At 45.2% G+C, this 18,487-nt stretch overlaps 1 protein-coding gene across 1 annotated transcript in view; it reads left to right on the top strand.

Moving 5' to 3' along the window:
- RPIA (ribose 5-phosphate isomerase A) overlaps positions 1-18,487 on the top strand; it is a 35,162-nt gene that overhangs the window by 12,428 nt on the left and 4,247 nt on the right. Inside the window, exons 4-8 of the mRNA XM_005686690.3 lie at positions 11,889-11,948; positions 14,360-14,424; positions 15,644-15,712; positions 16,384-16,525; positions 18,261-18,360. Of these exons, the coding sequence (XP_005686747.1) occupies positions 11,889-11,948; positions 14,360-14,424; positions 15,644-15,712; positions 16,384-16,525; positions 18,261-18,360 (436 nt within the window). The remainder of the gene's footprint in view (positions 1-11,888; positions 11,949-14,359; positions 14,425-15,643; positions 15,713-16,383; positions 16,526-18,260; positions 18,361-18,487) is intronic.

Raw genomic sequence — 18,487 nt, 5'->3', positions numbered from 1 at the left:
CATTTGCCAACGGGGGAGACTTGGTTTGATCCCTGGGTCAGGAAGATCCGCTGGAAAAGGGAATGGCTACCAACTCTGGTATTCTTGCCTGGAGAGTCCCATGGACGAAGCAGCCTGGTGGGTTACAGTCCACAGAGTTGTGAAGTTGGACATGACTGAGCGACTAAACAAAAGTTTAGTTTCCTTCCTTCCTAAAGAAAGTTTCCTTCTAAGTCAGATGTGTGCCCCTGCCTGTCAGTGGGGAATGGAGGAGGAGACAGGATAGGAAGTTAGGATAGTGTGTCCTGCCAGAGCTTCCTTAAAGTTATATCTCTTGGAGACTCTGACCAGCTGGGTGGGCACCAAGGGTACTAAAGACAGTACCATAATTCTTATGTTGGGTTGGGAAGGAAGTGGTTTTACCTGGCCTATCTTGCTTTTGAAATCTGGCTGTCCTGAGGAGATACTCTTAAGTCAGAAGGGTTGTGAGGGGTTGCCTTGGTCTTTTGAAAAATCTTGTGTGTCATTTTGCCAAATGAATGGATCACCTAGCATTTTTCTTATTTAATAAGTTATTTGATACTGGTGTTCATTTTTAAGTTGTATATGACATTAGTTGCTCAGTCATGTCCAACTCTTTGTGACCCCATGGACTGTGGCCTGCCAGGCTCCTCTGTCCATGGGTTCTCCAGGCAAGAATACTGGAGTGGGTTGCCATTTCCTTCTCCAGGGGATCTTCCCAACCCAGGGATCGAACCTGGGTCTCCTGCATTGCAGGCAGATTCTGAACCATCTGAACTATCGGGGAACCCCACAGTTATACATACATGTAGATTGAAGAGTCAAATAATTCCAGTTTTTTTTTTAATTAAAAAGCAAAACACTCCCTTAATTCTCTCCCCGTCCCCCCAGCCCCCCACTCCAACCACCACTTTCTTGCTCTTTAGACAGACAAACTTTTTTTCTTAATCGTCATTTATTTGGTTCTTCTGGGTTTTAGTTGTGGCATTCGGGATCCTTGATCTTCATTACGGCATGCGGGATCTTTGTGGCATGCAGGATCTAGTTCTCTGACCATGGATCGAATCCAGACTCCCTGCATTGGGAGCTCATAGTCTTAGCCGCTGGACTGCCAGGGAAGTCCCATAGGTGGACATACTTTTAAAACTATTTTAGTTCATTGGATGTTTGCTCCAGAATCTGGAAACTACATACATTTCTTGCTATTTACATTTTTTTTCAACTTTAGGTAATAATTCTACACTGAATGGGTGAAAGGAAGATGAGCATTTGATTATCTCTTCCCTCCTTGTTCCCACAGTTCAGACACTCTTCTCGCAGTCTTCAGGACAGTCATGTTGTGGCGAGGCTTACTGAGTGCTTACAGAAAGGCGATGTCCAGACTACAGCTGGGCTGTGCAGTGTGCTGTGGTTACGCTTCCTTACCTGCCCATTGTTTTGTTTTTCCGAAAGTTAAGTAAATTGCCTTTTTTTTTTTCCATTTGCCAGGTTATCTACATACTTCTTACTAATTCAGCCTCAAACTCTTAGCTCCATGGAAAGTCTCACCTGTCTGGCCGGTGGATATTCTGCTCTTTGACTTTCGTCTTCTTGCCCGGGTCTCTGGTTGCTAGCAGCTGTACTTTGCTGTGGATTTGGAGGTGTCTCCCTTCCTGCTCAGGAACTTACCTGTTCTGTCTCGTTTTGGATCATCCAGTCCCTTGGTCTTGTTCCTCCTCACTACTCCCCCATATCCTTTAGTTTTGTTTCCTCCAACTTTAGTGAAACACGTCTTTCATGTCAGGGGTCCCCAACACCTGGGCCGTGGACTAACTGGGGAAGCTTCATCTCTATTTATAGCCGCTCCCCATTGCTTCATTACACCTGAGCTCCACCTCCTCTCAGATCAGTGGTGGGATTATGGTGAGTTGTCTAATTATTTCATTATATATCAGGTTGTAATCAAAAGTTAGAAAGTGAAAGTTAAGTCGCTTAGTCGTGTCTGACTCTTTGCGACCCCGTGGACTCTAGCCCACCAGGTTCCTCTGTCCATGGGATTCTCCAGGCAAGAATACTGGAGTGGGTTGCCATTTCCTTCTCCAGGGGATCTTCCCGACCCAGGGATCAAACCCAGGTCTCCCGCATTGTGGGCAGATGCTTTAACCTCTGAGCCACTGAGGTTTACCCACATTGTAATCAAAATGCAGAGTAAATGTAATGTGCTTGAATAATCCCCAAACCACCTCCCCACCCCTGTGGGAAAACCATCTTCCATGAAACCCATCCTGGTGCCAAAAATGTTGGGGACTGCAGCTTCAGAGAGCTACCTAAGTGCATGGGGTGCCAACTTGTCGGCACTTTGGATGTCTGAAAATGTCTTTATTCTAGCCTCTCTGGAACTCAGGTATTTGGGTATAGAAATCTGTGCTAAATCATTTCTTAGTTCTTGGTTCTGTCTGTCTGCTGGCTTTCAATTTGCTATTGAGGAGCTTGGTGCCATTGATTCTTGATCCTTTGTATGAAGTCTATTTTTCATTCTCTCTGAACTCTTACACCGTTATATTATCTTTATCTCCAGTGTTTTGAAATTTCACTTTGGTGTGGGTTTATTTTTGTCCACTGTGCTGGGCGCTTGCTGGGACATGTCATCTACAAATTGACCATCTTCAGTTTGGGGGTCTTTTCTTTTTCCCTGTTACTCCTTTGATTTTCTTTTCTGTTTTCTCTGATCTTTCTTTTGGGACCCTTGTTAAGTCCTTGGTGCTCATGGCCTGTTTTGTCCTTTTGTCTTTTTGGCTTTATCTTTTTCTAACCTTTCTATTGAGCTTTCTTTGCTTTCATGTGCTTAATTTCATGTAAGAACTCTTTTTGTTGTTCTCTGAGTAGTTTTTGTTTGTTTGTTTTATTCAAATTTTCCAGTTTCTTCTCTAAGCTCCCTGAGGCTATTAATGCTTTCGTTTTTGTTCTAATGTCTCTTCTCCCTCTTATCTTTCCTCAGAATTTGTTGTTGTTGTTGTTGTTGTTTACAGTTTGTTGGAAGTATAATTTACAGACAGTACAATTTACTCTTTTTCTGGTACTTCCCTGATTGTCCAGTGGTTAAGATTAAGAATCCACACTTATTACTTCAGGAAGCACAAGTTTGATCCCTGGTTGGGGAACTCAGAGCTCACATGCCATGTGGTGTGGTCAAAAAAAAAAAAAAAAAAAACTTACCCTTTTTTAGCATGTAATTCTGAGTTTTGACTGATGTAGTCAAGTCACAACCAACACAGATATTGTTAGAATGCTTGGTCTTTTCTTTTTTTAGTTCTGGTGTTCTTCAGCTGTCTGCTTGTTTTGAACACTAGTAGACTAAGAAGCTGATTGGAAAGCAGCTCTCACGGTGAGGGTAGTCCTTGCTCTTGGCTTGTCTGCCAAGCCCTTATCTTGGGGGGGATCTTCTGGAGTCAGATCATTTTTCTTTCCTTTGACTGGTCAGGTTTCCCAGAGTAGACTGCCCAGTGCCCTTTTAGGAGGGGTATGCATAGCTGCCATGTCCTGGGAACCAAATAGGAGAAGAGGGTGAGAAGACATCTGTCGTTATTCAAGACATAAACCTGCTTCTGATTTCTCCCATTTTCAGTGTTGTTCTTGTGCTGGATGGAAAAGAAGTACCTGCTACATTTTGCAGTGTGTCTTTGACTCTGGGCTTGATCATATTACTTGTTTTGCCAATGGAACATGTCATCAGTGGGTTGAAAAGTACTTTTGCTTTGGGGGCTTGGCCTTTTTGCTTCTGAAATCTTTCTTGTTGCCTTGTGAATAGGCCTCAGCTAACTCCCCTGGAGGGTAAGAGGCATGTGAGTGAGGTCATACTAGAGACTTTTCAGTCTGTCCATGGAATCATGAGAATTAATAACAGTTTGCTCTTTTAAGCCTCTTAATCTTGGGGTAGCTGCTCCACAGCAAAAGCTCACTGATGGAGTACCCCATCTTCAGCTCTGCCTGGCAGCCCAGTCCCGAGCCCTGCTGATTTGGCCTTCTCCAGGGAATAAACATGCTACTTTGGAAGAAGTGGAGAAAGATGAAAAGTTATAACAGGTTTTCAAATAGCCTTGCAACCAGCTTTCCCTTATCGCTCCCACTGTTGTGTCTGAAGTTCAGTGTTGCTGAGTCCTGGAACCTTTTGGGAGGTTGCTTCTTAGCTTTCTCCAGTACGGGTTTAGGATTTCTCTCCCTCATTTCTGTCACTTATCATTGTCCATCAGTGGTCTAACTTTAAAAAACTGGTTGCTGTTTTCTCCTCTTTTTGGTTTATGCCGTTAAGAGAAATTCCTTTATCATAAATTTAGAGAGGTTTGGGGAAAGAGCTGAGCTAAATACAGGTGTTCATGTTCAAGAAGTTCCAATTAAACTTCTTTAGTAGGAAGGAAGTTTGATCTGTGTTTTTCAGATAACGTCCTCCCAGCGCACCTGTGTGTTATGATGGTAATTAATAGCAAGACTGGAAAATGACAGCCAGTTCCAGTTGATTGGTTGGAAGAGTCATTCACAGTTCATAGGACTTTAAAAAATAAACTTGTTCAGAGGTTTGTTTTTTTCTCTCCCTCAAATTCAAACTTATTTTGTGTTACGTTTGTCCAGCTGTAGTCTCCTGAAATGACTGAAAGGAAGCCAAAATATTTTATGCTCTATCTTTTAAACAAGTAAACCCCTAGGGACTTAAAGGATTTTTGTAGATTTTCGCTTCAAAGTTAAAAGATTTGGTGAGAGGAAAATAAAAATAGTATTTAAAAGCTATATCTGGTCTAAGCAAAAAAAGCGTTTATTCACAATGGCCTTTAGTCTCCCTCTTAGGTGATAGAAGGGAAGATGCAAAGTTTTCAGGTTTTATTGTAAACTGATGAAAAACAGGAATGCTTGCCTGCCACATGCCGCTGTCCTTGATCACATGAGGCATTGCAGGCACCAGCTGTGGAACTGCATTGAGAAGGCGTTGCTTCCTGTCTTTTTTCCCAGAAGTATAATCATTAGCTTTCCTGCTCCCTGCACTTTTAAGAGCTAGAAGAGACAGCCAGAAGTTGTTTCATTACACTCTCAGGAGCCCCTCGGCATGTGAGCCTGTAGTATATGATGTCAGCAGATACTAATCTCAGTTGAGCACCTGTGGCTGAGCCAGCCATGGGTCCATATTCCCACAGTAGGGCTGTGGTGTTGAATTAACAGCATTGGTTTCTCAGGGTTGCTGTGACAAGGAACCACAGATGGAGCAGCTTGAAAAACAGAAATTCATTGTCTCTAGGTTCTGGAGGCTAGATGTTGATTCCTTTAGAGGCTGTGAAGGAGAAACTATGCTGTCTTTCTCCTAACTTCTGGTGGTTTCCTAGCAGTCTTTGGCATTACTTGGCTTTGTGGTGTGTGTCCTCACTCTCAGTCTTCATGTTCACGTGGCATTCTACCTGTGGGCCTCTCCCTGTGTGTACAAATTCCTCTTCTAAGGACACCACTTGTGTTGGATTAGGGCTCACGCTCATGACTTCATTCTGACTTGATTACCTCTGTAAAAGCCCAATCACCAAGGAAAGTCACAGCCAGAAGTACTGGGATTTAGGACTCCAGTATATCTTTCCTTTAAAAAAAATTTTTTATTTTTGGCTGTGCTGAGTCTTTGTTGCTACATGGGCCTCCTCTCTAGTTTCGGAGAGCGGGAGCTACTCTCTGATTCTGACATGGGGCTTCTCACTACAGTGGCTTTTATTGTTGTGGAGCATGGCCTCTAGGGTGCATGGGTTCAATAGCTGCAGCCCCTGGGCTCTAGAGCTCAGGCTCCATAGTTGTGGAGGGTGGGCTTAGTTGCTCCACAGCATGTGGGATTTCCTGGCCCAGGAATTGAGCCTGTGTCTCCTGCATTGGCAGACGGATTCTTTACCACTGAGCCACTAGGGAAGCCCCAATATATTTTTTTGGGGGGGAGCACAGTACAGTGCATTACACCCAGGGAGGAAGGAGTTTATGCCACTCATGATGATGCTTCTGTCCGTGTGCAGGGTTGTGCACAGAGGCCTTGCTGGGGAATCCAGTGAGATATGGGGAGAAGGGAGGGTTGGAGGACCTGCTGATGGAAGCAGCCCTGAAGGGTCCCTCCTGAGTGGGATCCTTGAGGTCATTGTACAGGGCCCTTCACGTTGTGACTGGGGATTCAGACTGTTTAAAGGGAAAGCAGTTGGCCTCCCAGCCACGTAACACAGGCAGAACTTACCTGCTGGGCTCCTTTCACATGCAGACTCCGGACAGGCATTGACTCAGGCAGCTGGTGGCAGTGGTGAAGAGGCATGTGGAATCTAGTTCCTCAACCAGGGGTCGAACCCCGGCTTCCCTGCGTTGGGGGCATGGAGTCCTAGCCACAGAACCGCCGGGGAAGTCTCATCATTTTTTTCCAAGCAGGAGTTTGTACTGCTGCTGCTACTGCTAAGTCGTTTCAGTCGTGTCCATCTCTGTGCGACCCCATAGATGGCAGCCCACCAGGCTCCCCGTCCCTGGGATTCTCCAGGCAAGAACACTGGAGTGGGTTGCCATTTCCTTCTCCAGTGCATGAAAGTGAAAAGTGAAAGTGAAGATGCTCAGTCGTATCTGACTCTTAGCGACCCCATGGACTGCAGCCTACCAGGCTCCTCCATCCATGGGATTCTCCAGGCAAGAGTACTGAAGTGGGGTGCCATTGCCTCCTCCAGAGTTTGTACTAGGTAACTCCTTTTCGAATGAACTCACAGTAGTTACTTACTCAACTGTTGGCTCAGCTAATCCTAACTGCTGGTGAAAAGTATATATAAAAGGTGCTCTCACATGCTCTGATTACCATCTAGATGGACAAATAGAACATCCTCATGAAACAATAACACTGGCAAGTGGTGCAGGCAGTTTTTAAGCTTCGGGTTAAATGAAAATGATATACTTTATACAGATTTCTTTCCCCCATAGGAATCATGATAGAATTGTTTCCTTCCATCGGTTTTTCTGTAATAGATTTGAATGTAGTTTAGTATCGTTTCTAACTAGTGGGTTGGCCGAAAAGTTTGTTCAGATTTACATCATACGGAGGAACCTGAACGAACTTTTTGGCCAACCCAAAGTATACACTTAACAGGGGTCATAGTCTATATAATGGGCTTCCCAGGTGGCTCAGTGGTAAAGAATCCTCCTGCCAGTGCAGGAGATGCAGGAGACACAGGTTCGATCCCTGGGTTGAGAAGATGCCCTGGAGGAGGAAATGGCAACCCAGCCCAGTATTCTTGCCTGAAAAATGGACATGGACAGAGGAGCCTGGCAGGCTGCAGCCTATAGGGTCGCAAGAGTTGGATACAACTGAGGAGCTGAGCACCAGTAGTATATATAACACAGTTTTATTTGTGATAGAATATCACACTGAGCTACATTCAGTTCATATCGTTATTCCAGCAGCATCTGTATTAGATATCTGTCGCTGGAATAAATTACCCCGAAACTTAGCAGCTTAGAACAACAAAGATTTGTAAGCTCATAGTTGCCAGGGGTCAGGAACCTGGAGTGGTTGAGCTGGGTGTTCTGGCCTTGAGTCCGATGAGGCCGCAGCTGAATGTTGCACAGGGCTGCAGGCACCTTAGCTCTGCTTGAAGGACCTGCTTCCATGCTCTGTCAAGTGGGTGTTGTGGCCTTACTTCTTCACAGGCTGTGAAGTGGGCCTTGTCCCCAGGGCTCTCAGTGTCTTCAGGGCTTGGCAGCAGGTTTTCCTGGTGTGTGTGTGCGCGAGGGTGAGTGGAGGAAGGGAGGGAGGAATCTTGTGGGAGCACGCCCTTTCTTTTTTATAAACTGATCTCAGCTGGGGCTTGCCATCACCTCTGCTGTGTGTAGTTGATAACACAGGACAATCTTGGGACGTCATGGGCAGGGATTCCCCAAAGGCATGAATACCACAGTGTGTGGGGGGCTTTGGGGGCTCATCTTCCAAATGTTTTTATAGCCTAAGGGTCTGTGATTAGTATCGTTTCTCCAATATCACGTTGGGAGAAACCTAGGAACTGAGAAATGAACCAGCAGTACCTTTTTCCTTGTTGTTTTCTCCCTTCATTATGTATTTCTCTTTCAGAATCATGAGTTTTTTTCTTTTGAACTTGATTCACTCAGCATTTTATTTTACCTTTTTATTATGGAAAATTTCAAACTTCAAAAAGGATACTGAATAATGCAATGAACTTCTGTGTACCCATCGCCTGGTTTCCACAGTGATCAATTCATGGCCAGTCTTGTTTCATCTGTATCCTATTCTCCTCTACCTATGTTATTTTGAAGTGAATCCCAGACATAGTATGGTTTCATTGTATGTATTTCATTATGTCTCTCTGAAAAATAGGGAGTCTTTAAAACATCTCCACAATACTTAAAAAATTAAGCAGTAATCTTTCATAGGATAAGGTAAAGTCTAGGATTCAAATGTCCTCTATTGTCTTATCCTTTAAAAATATTTTTCTACAGTTTGTTTGAATCAGGATCCAGATAGGTCCCATATATTTCAAAGTCCAGGGTGTTTGTGTTTTATTGTTAAGTCTTAGGATTTGAAGATTGACATTGGTCATTATCTATCCTCATCTTTTTATAGGTGAGAAAACTTGCTAGGGGTCATGTGACTGGTTTATTTAAGATTAGAACCAAGACCATCTCATTCTTAATCTCAGGTGGTTTTGACTTTAGGCAGAAGATATTTTCTAGACATGGCTTTTGGTAAAAAGGTTTCCATGCTTTGGTTGCTCCATATAGTGTAAGCATATAGTCAGTGGTGCTGACTTGGCCACTGCTGCTGCTAAGTCGCTTCAGTCATGTCTGACTCTGTGCGACCCCATAGACGGCAGCCCACCAGGCTCCCCTGTCCCTGGGATTCTCCAGGCAAGAACACTGGAGTGAGTTGCCATTTCCTTCTCCATTGCATGAAAGTGAAAAGTGAAAGTGACGTTGCTCAGTCCTGTCTGACTCTTAGCGACCCCATGGACTGCAGCCCACCAGGCTCCTTCATCCGTGGGATTTTCCAGGTGAGAGTATTGGAGTGAGTTGCCGTTGCCTTCTCCAGACTTGGCCACAAACATCCTGATTTTTTCCCGGTCTGTTCTTTCCGTTTGCCGCGCTCCTCACTGGCAGTCATTCTGGTGTGCTGCCTTTACGTCCTCTTCTCTTGCTTATTTTTATTCAACAGTGTGGCCTGGAAATTGTCACTGTGTATCAATTTATAGTGATCATCTTCTGTCATTTTTTTTTACAACATTATTTTAAAAAAAAACTTATGTTCTGTAGATTTGGCTCTTAGTTTCAGTTCAGTTGCTCAGTCGTGTCCTGCTCTTTGTGACGCCATGGAATGCAGCATGCCAGGCTTCCCTGTCTATCACAAACTCCTGGAGCTTGCTCAGACTCATGTCCATCGAGTCAGTGATGCCATCCAACCGTCTCATCCTCTGTTGTCCCCTTCTCCTCCTCTGCCTGTGTTATTTTGAAGTGAACCCTAGACATAGTATGATTTCATTGTACTTATTTCATTATGTCTGTGTGAAAAGTAGGGAGACTTTTAAACATCTTCACAATACTTAAATTAAGCAGTAATCTTTCATAGGATCAAATAAAAACCCAGGATTCAAATTCAATCTTTCCGATAATCAGGTTCTTTTCCGGTGAGTCAGTTCTTCACATCAGGTGGCCAAAGTATTGGAGCATCAACACCGGTCCTTCCAATGAATATTCAGGCCTGATTTCCTTTAGGATTGACTGGTTTGATTTCCTTGCAGTCCAAGGTACTCTCAAGAGTCTTCAACACCACAGTTCAAAAGCATCAATTCTTCGGAGTTCCGTTTTCTTTATGGTTCAACTCTCAAATCCATACATGACTACTGGAAAAATCATAGCTTTGAATAGATGGACCTTCGTCAGCAAAGTGATGTCTGTGCTTTTTAATATGCTGTGTAGGTTTGTCATAGCTTTTTTCCCAAGGAACAAGCATCTTTTTACATTCATGGCTGCAGTCACCATCTGCAGTGATTTAGGAGCCCCAAATCTTAGTTTAGGAAGTTTTAAAAAGTAATGTTTAGGCTCTTAGCTTAGGAAATTTTAAAAAGTAATGGTAGTTTCCCCCCTTTCTCCTGCCCCCTCATTCATGGAGAATACATTCCTATACCCCCAGTGGCTGCCTGAAACAGTGGATACAGCTGAATGTGATGTATACTATATTTTTTCATATACGTAGATACCTGTGATGACATTCAGTTGGTAAATTAGGCATGCTAAGAGAGAACAACAACTAATAATAAAACAGGACAATTGTAACAAGACACTGATAAAAGTTATGTGATCATGGTTTCTCTCTCAAAATACGTTATTGTAAAATTTAATTCCTTTTCCATATTAACTTGGCATTTATGCACTGTAGTCATAACTTTTGCAGTTTGGGCTGCAACAGTGAAACTGGCACAGATTTCTTTTTCCTTCTTTGCAGCTTCAAGGATGGCAGATTTGTTCTTACAGTTTTAGATCTTAGCATCCTTAGCTTATAATTTTTTTTCCTTTCCTTACTAAGTTAACAACTTTTACTGTTGCCCTTAAGAAAGCATTTTATGGAAAAAAAAAAAAAGAAAGAAAGCATTTTATGGCTTGTCTTTGGTGTATCTGAATTGCCAGCATCAGTATTGTGCTTTTGAGCTTTACCTTGGAGACATTCCAGGTTTGGTTCCATTCCACCATAATAGAGTATGATACAGAGTGAGCTACTTGAATTTCCCAGTGCATATAGAAGTTATGTCTACACTCCATTATATTCTAGTAAGTGTGCAGTAGCATTATGTCTAAGAAAGCAATGGACATAACTTAGTTAAAAAATATTGCTGAAAAAATGCCAAAGCAGTAACAGCAGTAACGTGAAAGCTCACTGGTCACAGGCTACCCTAACAAATGTAATGATAATGAAAAAGTTTGAGATACTGTGAGAACTTCCAAAATGTGACACGCAAAGTGAGCAAATGCTGTTGGAGAAATTGCAGCCTTAGGCTCCCTGGAGGCAGGGTGGCCACGGCCTTCGGCTGGTAGCAAAGCACAGTAAACCGAGGAATGCCTGTATGAAGTGCGGGAAGGGTCTGTTGAACACAAGCACTGTGACACTGTGACATCAGGCTGATAGCTGAGATGGCTGTTAAGTGACTAACAGGTGGGGTGTGCTGAAGAAAAGGATGATTCACATCCTGGACCAGATGGAGTAGGTAGCAGAGATCTCATCGTGGTATACTCAGAATGGTGTGCAGTTTAAAACTTGTGATTTCTGGAACGTTACATGTAAGATTTTTGGATCGAGGTTGCCCATAGGTAACTGAAACCACAGATGAGGGCTACCTGCTGTACTGTACTGGGCTTCCCTGGTGGCTCAGCAGTAAAGACTGCCTGCCGATGCAGGAGACTCAGGTCTGATCCCTGGGTCAGGAAGATCCTCTAGAGAAGGGGATGGTAACCCACTCCAGTATTCTTGCCTGGAGAATCCATCTCATGGTCAGAGGAACCTGGTGGGCTACAGTCCATGGAGTTGCACCGAGTCAGACACAACTCAGAGAGTAAAACAGCAACTGTAGTGTATTACCAGAGCTTTCGGAGGCCATGAAATCATCTTAAGTAACAGGTCACAGAGGAAGGACTCTGTCTAGTGCTGGAGCAGAGTGTTCAGTAGTTGCTATTTGCTTTCTTCCAGTTCCTGTAATGGACCAACGTTTGCCATTCTCGGGGCTGGATCCCTATCTCTTGGTGGTACAGGTTGGATTTGGGAGGGGCCTTGGTGGTACTGAGTGTCTGACCCTTAGATCCAAGTGGCTTCTGAGGCTCCTCATGCTCGCTCAGAGATGATGATTACAGGTACTTTTTCCTGTTCTCCACAGGCCCGTCAGCTCATCCTGCAGTATGGCTTAACTCTCAGTGACCTGGACCGACACCCAGAGGTAAGAGAGGCTGCCGGGTTTTTCTGCCTCCTTTTTTGTGACTGTTGCTTGTTCATGCGCTCAGGATATCTGATCAAGTCTAGGAGGTAAGTCAGTCAGCCATACTACCTCTTCTCCTGGGACTTTAGATATTAATCCTGGCTGAGGTCACAAGTGGGGAGGTTGTTAATTTCCAGGATGTTCCCTGTGGTTTAATGGAGGGGGCTCAGGGACCCAGATGGAGAAGGAGATGGCACCGCACTCCAGTACTTTTGCCTAGAAAATCCCGTGAATGGAGGAGCCTGGTAGGCTCCAGTCCGTGGGGTTGCGAAGAGTCGGACATGACTGAGTGACTTCCCTTTTGCTTTTCACTTTCATGCATTGGAGAAGGAAATGGCAACCCACTCCAGTGTTCTTCCTGGAGAATCCCAGGGATGGGGGAGCCTGGTGGGCTGTCGTCTCTGGGGTCACACAGAGTTGACACGACTGAAGTGACTTAGCAGCAGCAGCAGCAGCAGGGACCCAGGACTTCCTGCAGCCCTCACACAGGCATGTATTATGAGCAGGCTGGCCCTTGGAGTTTACCGCTAATTGGAGAGAAGAAGCAATTGTCTGAGGCCCATGCTTATGGGCCTTTGAAAACAGAAGTTTTTTGATTAAGACGATCGAGCGCACGAGCAATCCAGAGGCTGACGTTGAGGAGAGTGTGGAGCATCCTCACAGCTGGCATTTCTTGAGCCCTCACTGTGTACAGTTATTCTACTAAGTGCTGGTCTGTATTAAACCACAGTCATCCCTCAGTGTCCAAGGGGCTTGGTTCCAGGACCCACTGTGAAAACCAGAATCCACAGATGCTTGAGTGCCATAGTTGGCCTTCTGTATTCGTGGTTCTGCATGTGTGTATTTAGCCAACCATGGATCACATAGTACTGCAGTGCACATGTGGGGGACAGAATCTGCCTCTAAGTGGACCTGCGCGGTTCAAACCTGACCCTGTTGTTCAGGGTCACCTGTATTTAAGCTCCTGTAGTCTGGAAGGTGGGAACTATTACCCTCCCATTACCATCCCATTTTACAAATGTGAGAAAGGCATGGAGAAGGCAAAGTGTTTGCCTGAGGCCTTGCTTCTTGTAAGTGGCAGAGCCTGAGGATGAATTCAGGTGCTTCCAGCTCTAGAGTGCTGCTGCTTAGAGGGGGTTTGTGGGAAGAGGTGAAAATTTGAGCAGAGCTGTGATGGCTAGGTGGCAAGGGCAGGAGAGAGCATTCCAGCCAGGATGGGAACCCTGGGAGCAGCTCCAGGCTAGCATGTGGGCATATGTGGACAGCGCCCAGACTGGCTGGGGTGTCTAGGACCAAGTGATAGAATACTTTGGGCTGAAGCTGGACATGGGACCCACGCAGAAAAGATTGCCTCCCTCCAGTCCCCAGAGAGCTGGCTGTGGTGCAGCAGGGGTCAGTGCAGGGTGAGGAGGAACATCATGGGCTGTCACTTCATCCTTGTAAAAAGGCGGAAGTGAGGCTGCCCCACTGAAGTTTTGGTGGCTCCATATCAGGCAACTTCTGACTTGCAGCTTAAACTGAATTTGCACCCTGAGGCTTTATGTGTGCTCAGTCGCTCAGACCTGTCCAGCTCTGTGGCCCCATGGACTGTAACCCACCAGGCTCCTCTGTCTATGGGATTTTCCAGGCAAGAATACTGGAGTGGTTGCCATTTCCTTCTTTATACTGATGTTTTTAGAAAAACCATTCCTGAGGCTCCCATATGGTCCATGCAGAGTCCCAGGAGTGATGAGAAGTATCAATATATCTCTCTTCCTTGACTTCAGATTTTGAAACATGAATGAACCTATTCTCCTCCTTCACTGCTTTTGGGCTGGCAGTGGAACTTCCCATTAAAGGCAGTGGGCAAGCCCAGACAGGTGCTTTAGTGGGATCATGGGGGTGGGATCTCAGAAATTTTCCAATTTTAAATCACATCAGATGTGTGTCACCATACCTGTGTCTTTGCCATATTAGTTCAGACATTTCTAAATCAGTGCTTCTCAGACTTTTTTCCATTATTGCCTGCTTCCAAGGAAATTTTAATCCCACAGATATACTATATATCTCTTTCTATATTTGGAGGTGAAGTTACACTGAGATTGCATGCTCAGTAATTCCAGCTTGTCCAAAGAGAATCCCATCAAAGAGTAGAGGAAGTATAAAGTAATGGATGAGAGCTGCACCCAGGTGTGGTCCATATGTGTTTCCTCATGACCCTAGTGGAATAACTTAACCACTGAGAGTCTTAGTTTCCTAACTGGTTAAATAGGAATAATAACTGCTTGACTAACAGGGCAGCTGGGGTCTAATGAGCTGTTGCAGGTTGATGCTTAGCACAGAGCCTGCCCTCAGGAGGGTCTCAGTGGTTTTTGTATCTTTCTTCAACACAGATCGATCTTGCCATCGATGGTGCTGATGAAGTCGACGCTGACCTCAACCTCATCAAGGGTGGTGGGTGAGTTGTGGGGCCTTTTTTTTGGCCAAGTATCTGCCAGTTAATCCTTAGCAAAGCCAAGTGGAATGCAGGATAAGCACAGTGCCTCTGGGATGCACACGAGTTTGTCTTTCTTCTTGGATGTTGATGGCATAAGCCTGTAGAGCCAGCTGGGCATTTCTGGTTGTTAGTAGCAGTCTGGTGACAGGGACCCGAGCCTGGTCAATGAAGTGATTCATCTTAATGGGTTCTCTGTCTGCTGCCTTCTGCTAATTCCAACTTTAAAAATTGTACAGCCAAAACAAAAAAAAATTGCACAGCCTAAAGCAAACACATTACTGGGACTAGATTACTAGGTCTGTGGGCTCTGAGCAGGGAGTGATGTGTGTATTCATTCCTTTGGAAAACATTTATTGGGTGTTTCTTGAGTGTTAATTTTGGGGAGTTAGGAAGTGGTGAGCTGAAGAAGGTGAAGTCCCTGTCTCCTCGTTCTTGTAATCAACCAGACTCTGGAGTGACACAAAATGTGCTTAAAGTCTCACTGTGCTTCCTAACTGGCTGTCAGATGGCTGAAAGGGCAGGTTGTTCAAAGCTTGTCCTTACTCCTCCCCTTCATGCCACAGTCACATGACCTCCCCCAGGCACAGTGCTCCTTAGCAGATGCATCTTGGTTGGGTTATGCCTGTGGCCCCACTGGGAACCCTTTCTCCCGGACACAGACTCCTGCTTCCACAGTCCATTTACTGGAAGCAGCAGGTCTTAGCCCAGGTGCCATAACAAAAATCTTAGACGTGGTGACTTCAAGGGAAAAATTTGTTTGTCACAGTTCTGAAGCCCTGGGCTTGGAAATGGCCACCTTTTCAGTGTAGCCTCCTGTGGTGGAGGGAGAGAAAGAGCTTTTTGGTATCATCTTAGAAGGATATCCATCCTAATCAGAGCAGAGCCCCACTTCAGTAACCTCATTGAACCACAGTTACTTCCTTAGAGACCTCGTCTTTCACATATAGTCACGTTAGGGGTTAGGCCTTCACCAGATGAATTTTGGGGGGCTGAGGGCAGGAGACACAATCTGCACGGTGTGATAGAGTTCGGGGGCTGTTCCTTTAAGAATTAAAAATTAAATTTCTAAGTGTCAAAACTGAATGGATTTTGGTTTCCTATATCTGACTTTAGTTCCCAAATTCAGATTTTGTCTTACTTAGCCCCATGTTTGTTCCTTTGCTTCTTCCCCATTCCCCAGAGGCTGCCTAACCCAGGAGAAGATTGTGGCTGGCAATGCCAGTCGATTCATTGTGATTGCCGATTTCAGGTACGATGTTCAGTGTTTCTGAACTGTCCACTGAGGAGGTGCCTCAGACGCCAGCCCGCATTTTATGGAGGAGAAAAAGAGCTGGAGGGAGGGGCACTCCTTCCTGTGACTCAGGAGAGTGCCTTGGACAATTATGTTCTGCTTTGGTGCTGAAGGAAAATACTGCTATTTCTTGTGTCCGCTGGAAAGAGGAAACAGATGTCACACTCGTTAACAGAGCATGTCCTTATTGACCACTCATTGGCTCCATTTGCTCCCTGCAAGGAGTCTCGGAGGAAGCAGGTCAAGCCTGCCCCTGGGCACCCCTGCCTCCCCTGTGCCGCATGTGATTTGTGTTGTGGACAGTCTTTGACCAGGCTCTCAGAGTCTACTAGAAGGCACTTGTGCTGAGCATGTTAATTAAAAAAAAATTACAGCTGTAGGAAGAGCATAAATGGTTATGTTCCTCACACCTGTTTAACCACAAGCCAGTCATATCCAGGTTTTAACATTTTTGTCATATTTACTTCACATACTTTTTTTAAAAACAGTAGAGCACAGCCAGTCTGTTTAAAGCCCTGTACACTTGGCCCTGCCCTCTCACCTCGTTAGTAACTCCATGCCTGAATTTGGCATGTCTGTACCGCTGAGCTTATTGACATCTGTTGTACTTCTGACTCTTTTCTTTCCAGGAAAGATTCAAAGAACCTCGGGGATCAGTGGCACAAGGGCATCCCCATTGAGGTCATCCCTATGGCCTATGTCCCAGTGAGCCGAACTGTGACCCAGAAGTTTGGGGGTGTGATTGAACTTCGGATGGCCGTCAACAAGGCAGTGAGTGGCTGGAAGGTTTCTGGGAGGTGTCCCAGGCTCTCGGCCTGTCCTTCTGCTTCCGTTAGGTCTTCTATACCCAGACTGGGCAGGTGGCTTCTGTGGATTATTTATCGGCTGCACTGTGTCTTCATTGCTGCTCAAGGGCTTTCTTTAGTGTTGGCGAGTCAGGGCTACTCGAGACGCGTGGGCTTCTCGTTGTGGTGGCTTCTCTTGTTGCAGAGCACAGACTCTAAGTGCGTGGGCTTCAGTAGTTGCAGCACACGGGCTCAGTAGCTGTGGCACATGGGCTTGGTTGCCATGCGGCGTGTGGAATCTTTGCAGGCCAGGGATAGAACCCTTGTCCCCTGCATTGGCAGGAAGATTCTTAATCCACTGTGCCACCATGGAAGTTCTTTTTGGCTTATTTTCAGAGCACTGGCTTTATCAGTTTCCATATTCAAACTCATGTAGACAAGACTATACTTAACACACTGTATATTCCCTGTACAAATGGGCACATTTTCTGTCCCTTGGAATCTGATGCTCCTCGGGTGATCTGATCTTTGTACCTGGATCTCTCTAACAGCTGCTAAAAATGGGTTTGGGGAGTCCCTCCTGGGGCAGAGAGTTATTCAGGTTTTGTGGTATGATTTTCTTTTTTCCTCTTTTCTCATCCTGTGGTTAAATGAAGTAGAGTTCCTTGGGGGATGTAAGCTCCTCCCCAGAAATACACTCCAGATACTTAGTCCAAACACTTCACTTCAGCTTCTAAAGTGGGTTGAACAGAACTTTTTTTCTTACACTTAAACAGGCAGAAGTAATAATTCAAAAATTAACTGTAGTTGCAGACAGAACTACATATAAAAATTTGAAACATACAGGAGAGAAAGCAACTTATCTGTAACTCTTACCTGATGAACTTTTATTTTATTTTAATGTATTTTCTTCCTGGCGTTTTGTGACTTTTTAAAAAACCACAGTCTTAATCATAGTTGTTACACCGAGCTCCAACTCTGGCTCCCTGAGTAGCTGAGGATTCAAGAAGAGGTTGTCAGGGTTCTCTCTCAGAGCTGGGGTTCCTCCACACGAGAGCCCAGCATCTTGCTTTTGTGTGTTCTTTCTGGGCTCCCACTCCCCCATTTTGCAGAGCAGTCTTTGTGTTCTGGCAACATTTGTGGTCCTATATGCTTTCTAGTGTCCAAAGCTGCTGTGTGATACTGGGTTAATTAACTAAAAGTACCCCCAGCCGCTGTGACCCCAGGACCCCTCACTGCTCCATCTTTTTGTTGGGTCTGCCTGATTTGGGGGGAAAGTTGTCTCACGTTGCATCACTGATGGTTCTCAGTGTAAAGCTCTGGGAGCACTGAGCCATATTGGTTGTCTGTTCTCTTGCTATAGTTTCTCACTCTAATGATGGCTAAGCATCACTGTGCCCTCACTGTGGTAAATGCTTACCCATGTGGTTTATGCGTGAGCTGCCGAAGGAGGTAGGTTTCATTATCCCTTTCTTGCCATAGAGGAATCTGAGGCTCACAGAGGAAAATGGCCCCTGTGAGATATCTGCCTCAGTGGCTTCAGGACTCCTGCTCATTACTGCTTCATAGCACTGCCTTCTAGTAATAGAAAGCATGAGGTGGGAGTACTGGTTGGAGTGGGTTGCTTAAGATACTTGTCCTTGGTTATCACCTCCACTCTCCTGCCCCCTCTGCCTGCCTGAATCTATATCATCTCGTCATTGTGGGCAATTATCTTCTAGGGTCCTGTGGTGACGGATAATGGGAACTTTATCCTGGACTGGAAGTTTGACCGGGTCCACAAATGGAGTGACGTGAACATAGCCATCAAAATGATCCCAGGTAACATATATTCCTGAGTGTAGACACCCAGGCTCTTCATAGCCGTCCCCTGCCTCTGGCCATGGGAAGCACAGTGGCTTTGGCTTTGAGACTTGTGTGGGAAGAATTTGCTTTATAACATGTTTGG

Source organism: Capra hircus, chromosome 11 (assembly GCF_001704415.2).
Source record: "Capra hircus breed San Clemente chromosome 11, ASM170441v1, whole genome shotgun sequence".
Taxonomy (NCBI): domain Eukaryota; kingdom Metazoa; phylum Chordata; class Mammalia; order Artiodactyla; family Bovidae; genus Capra; species Capra hircus.
Note: the sequence above shows the minus strand (reverse complement) of the source record. Positions and strands in the feature narration are given on the sequence as shown.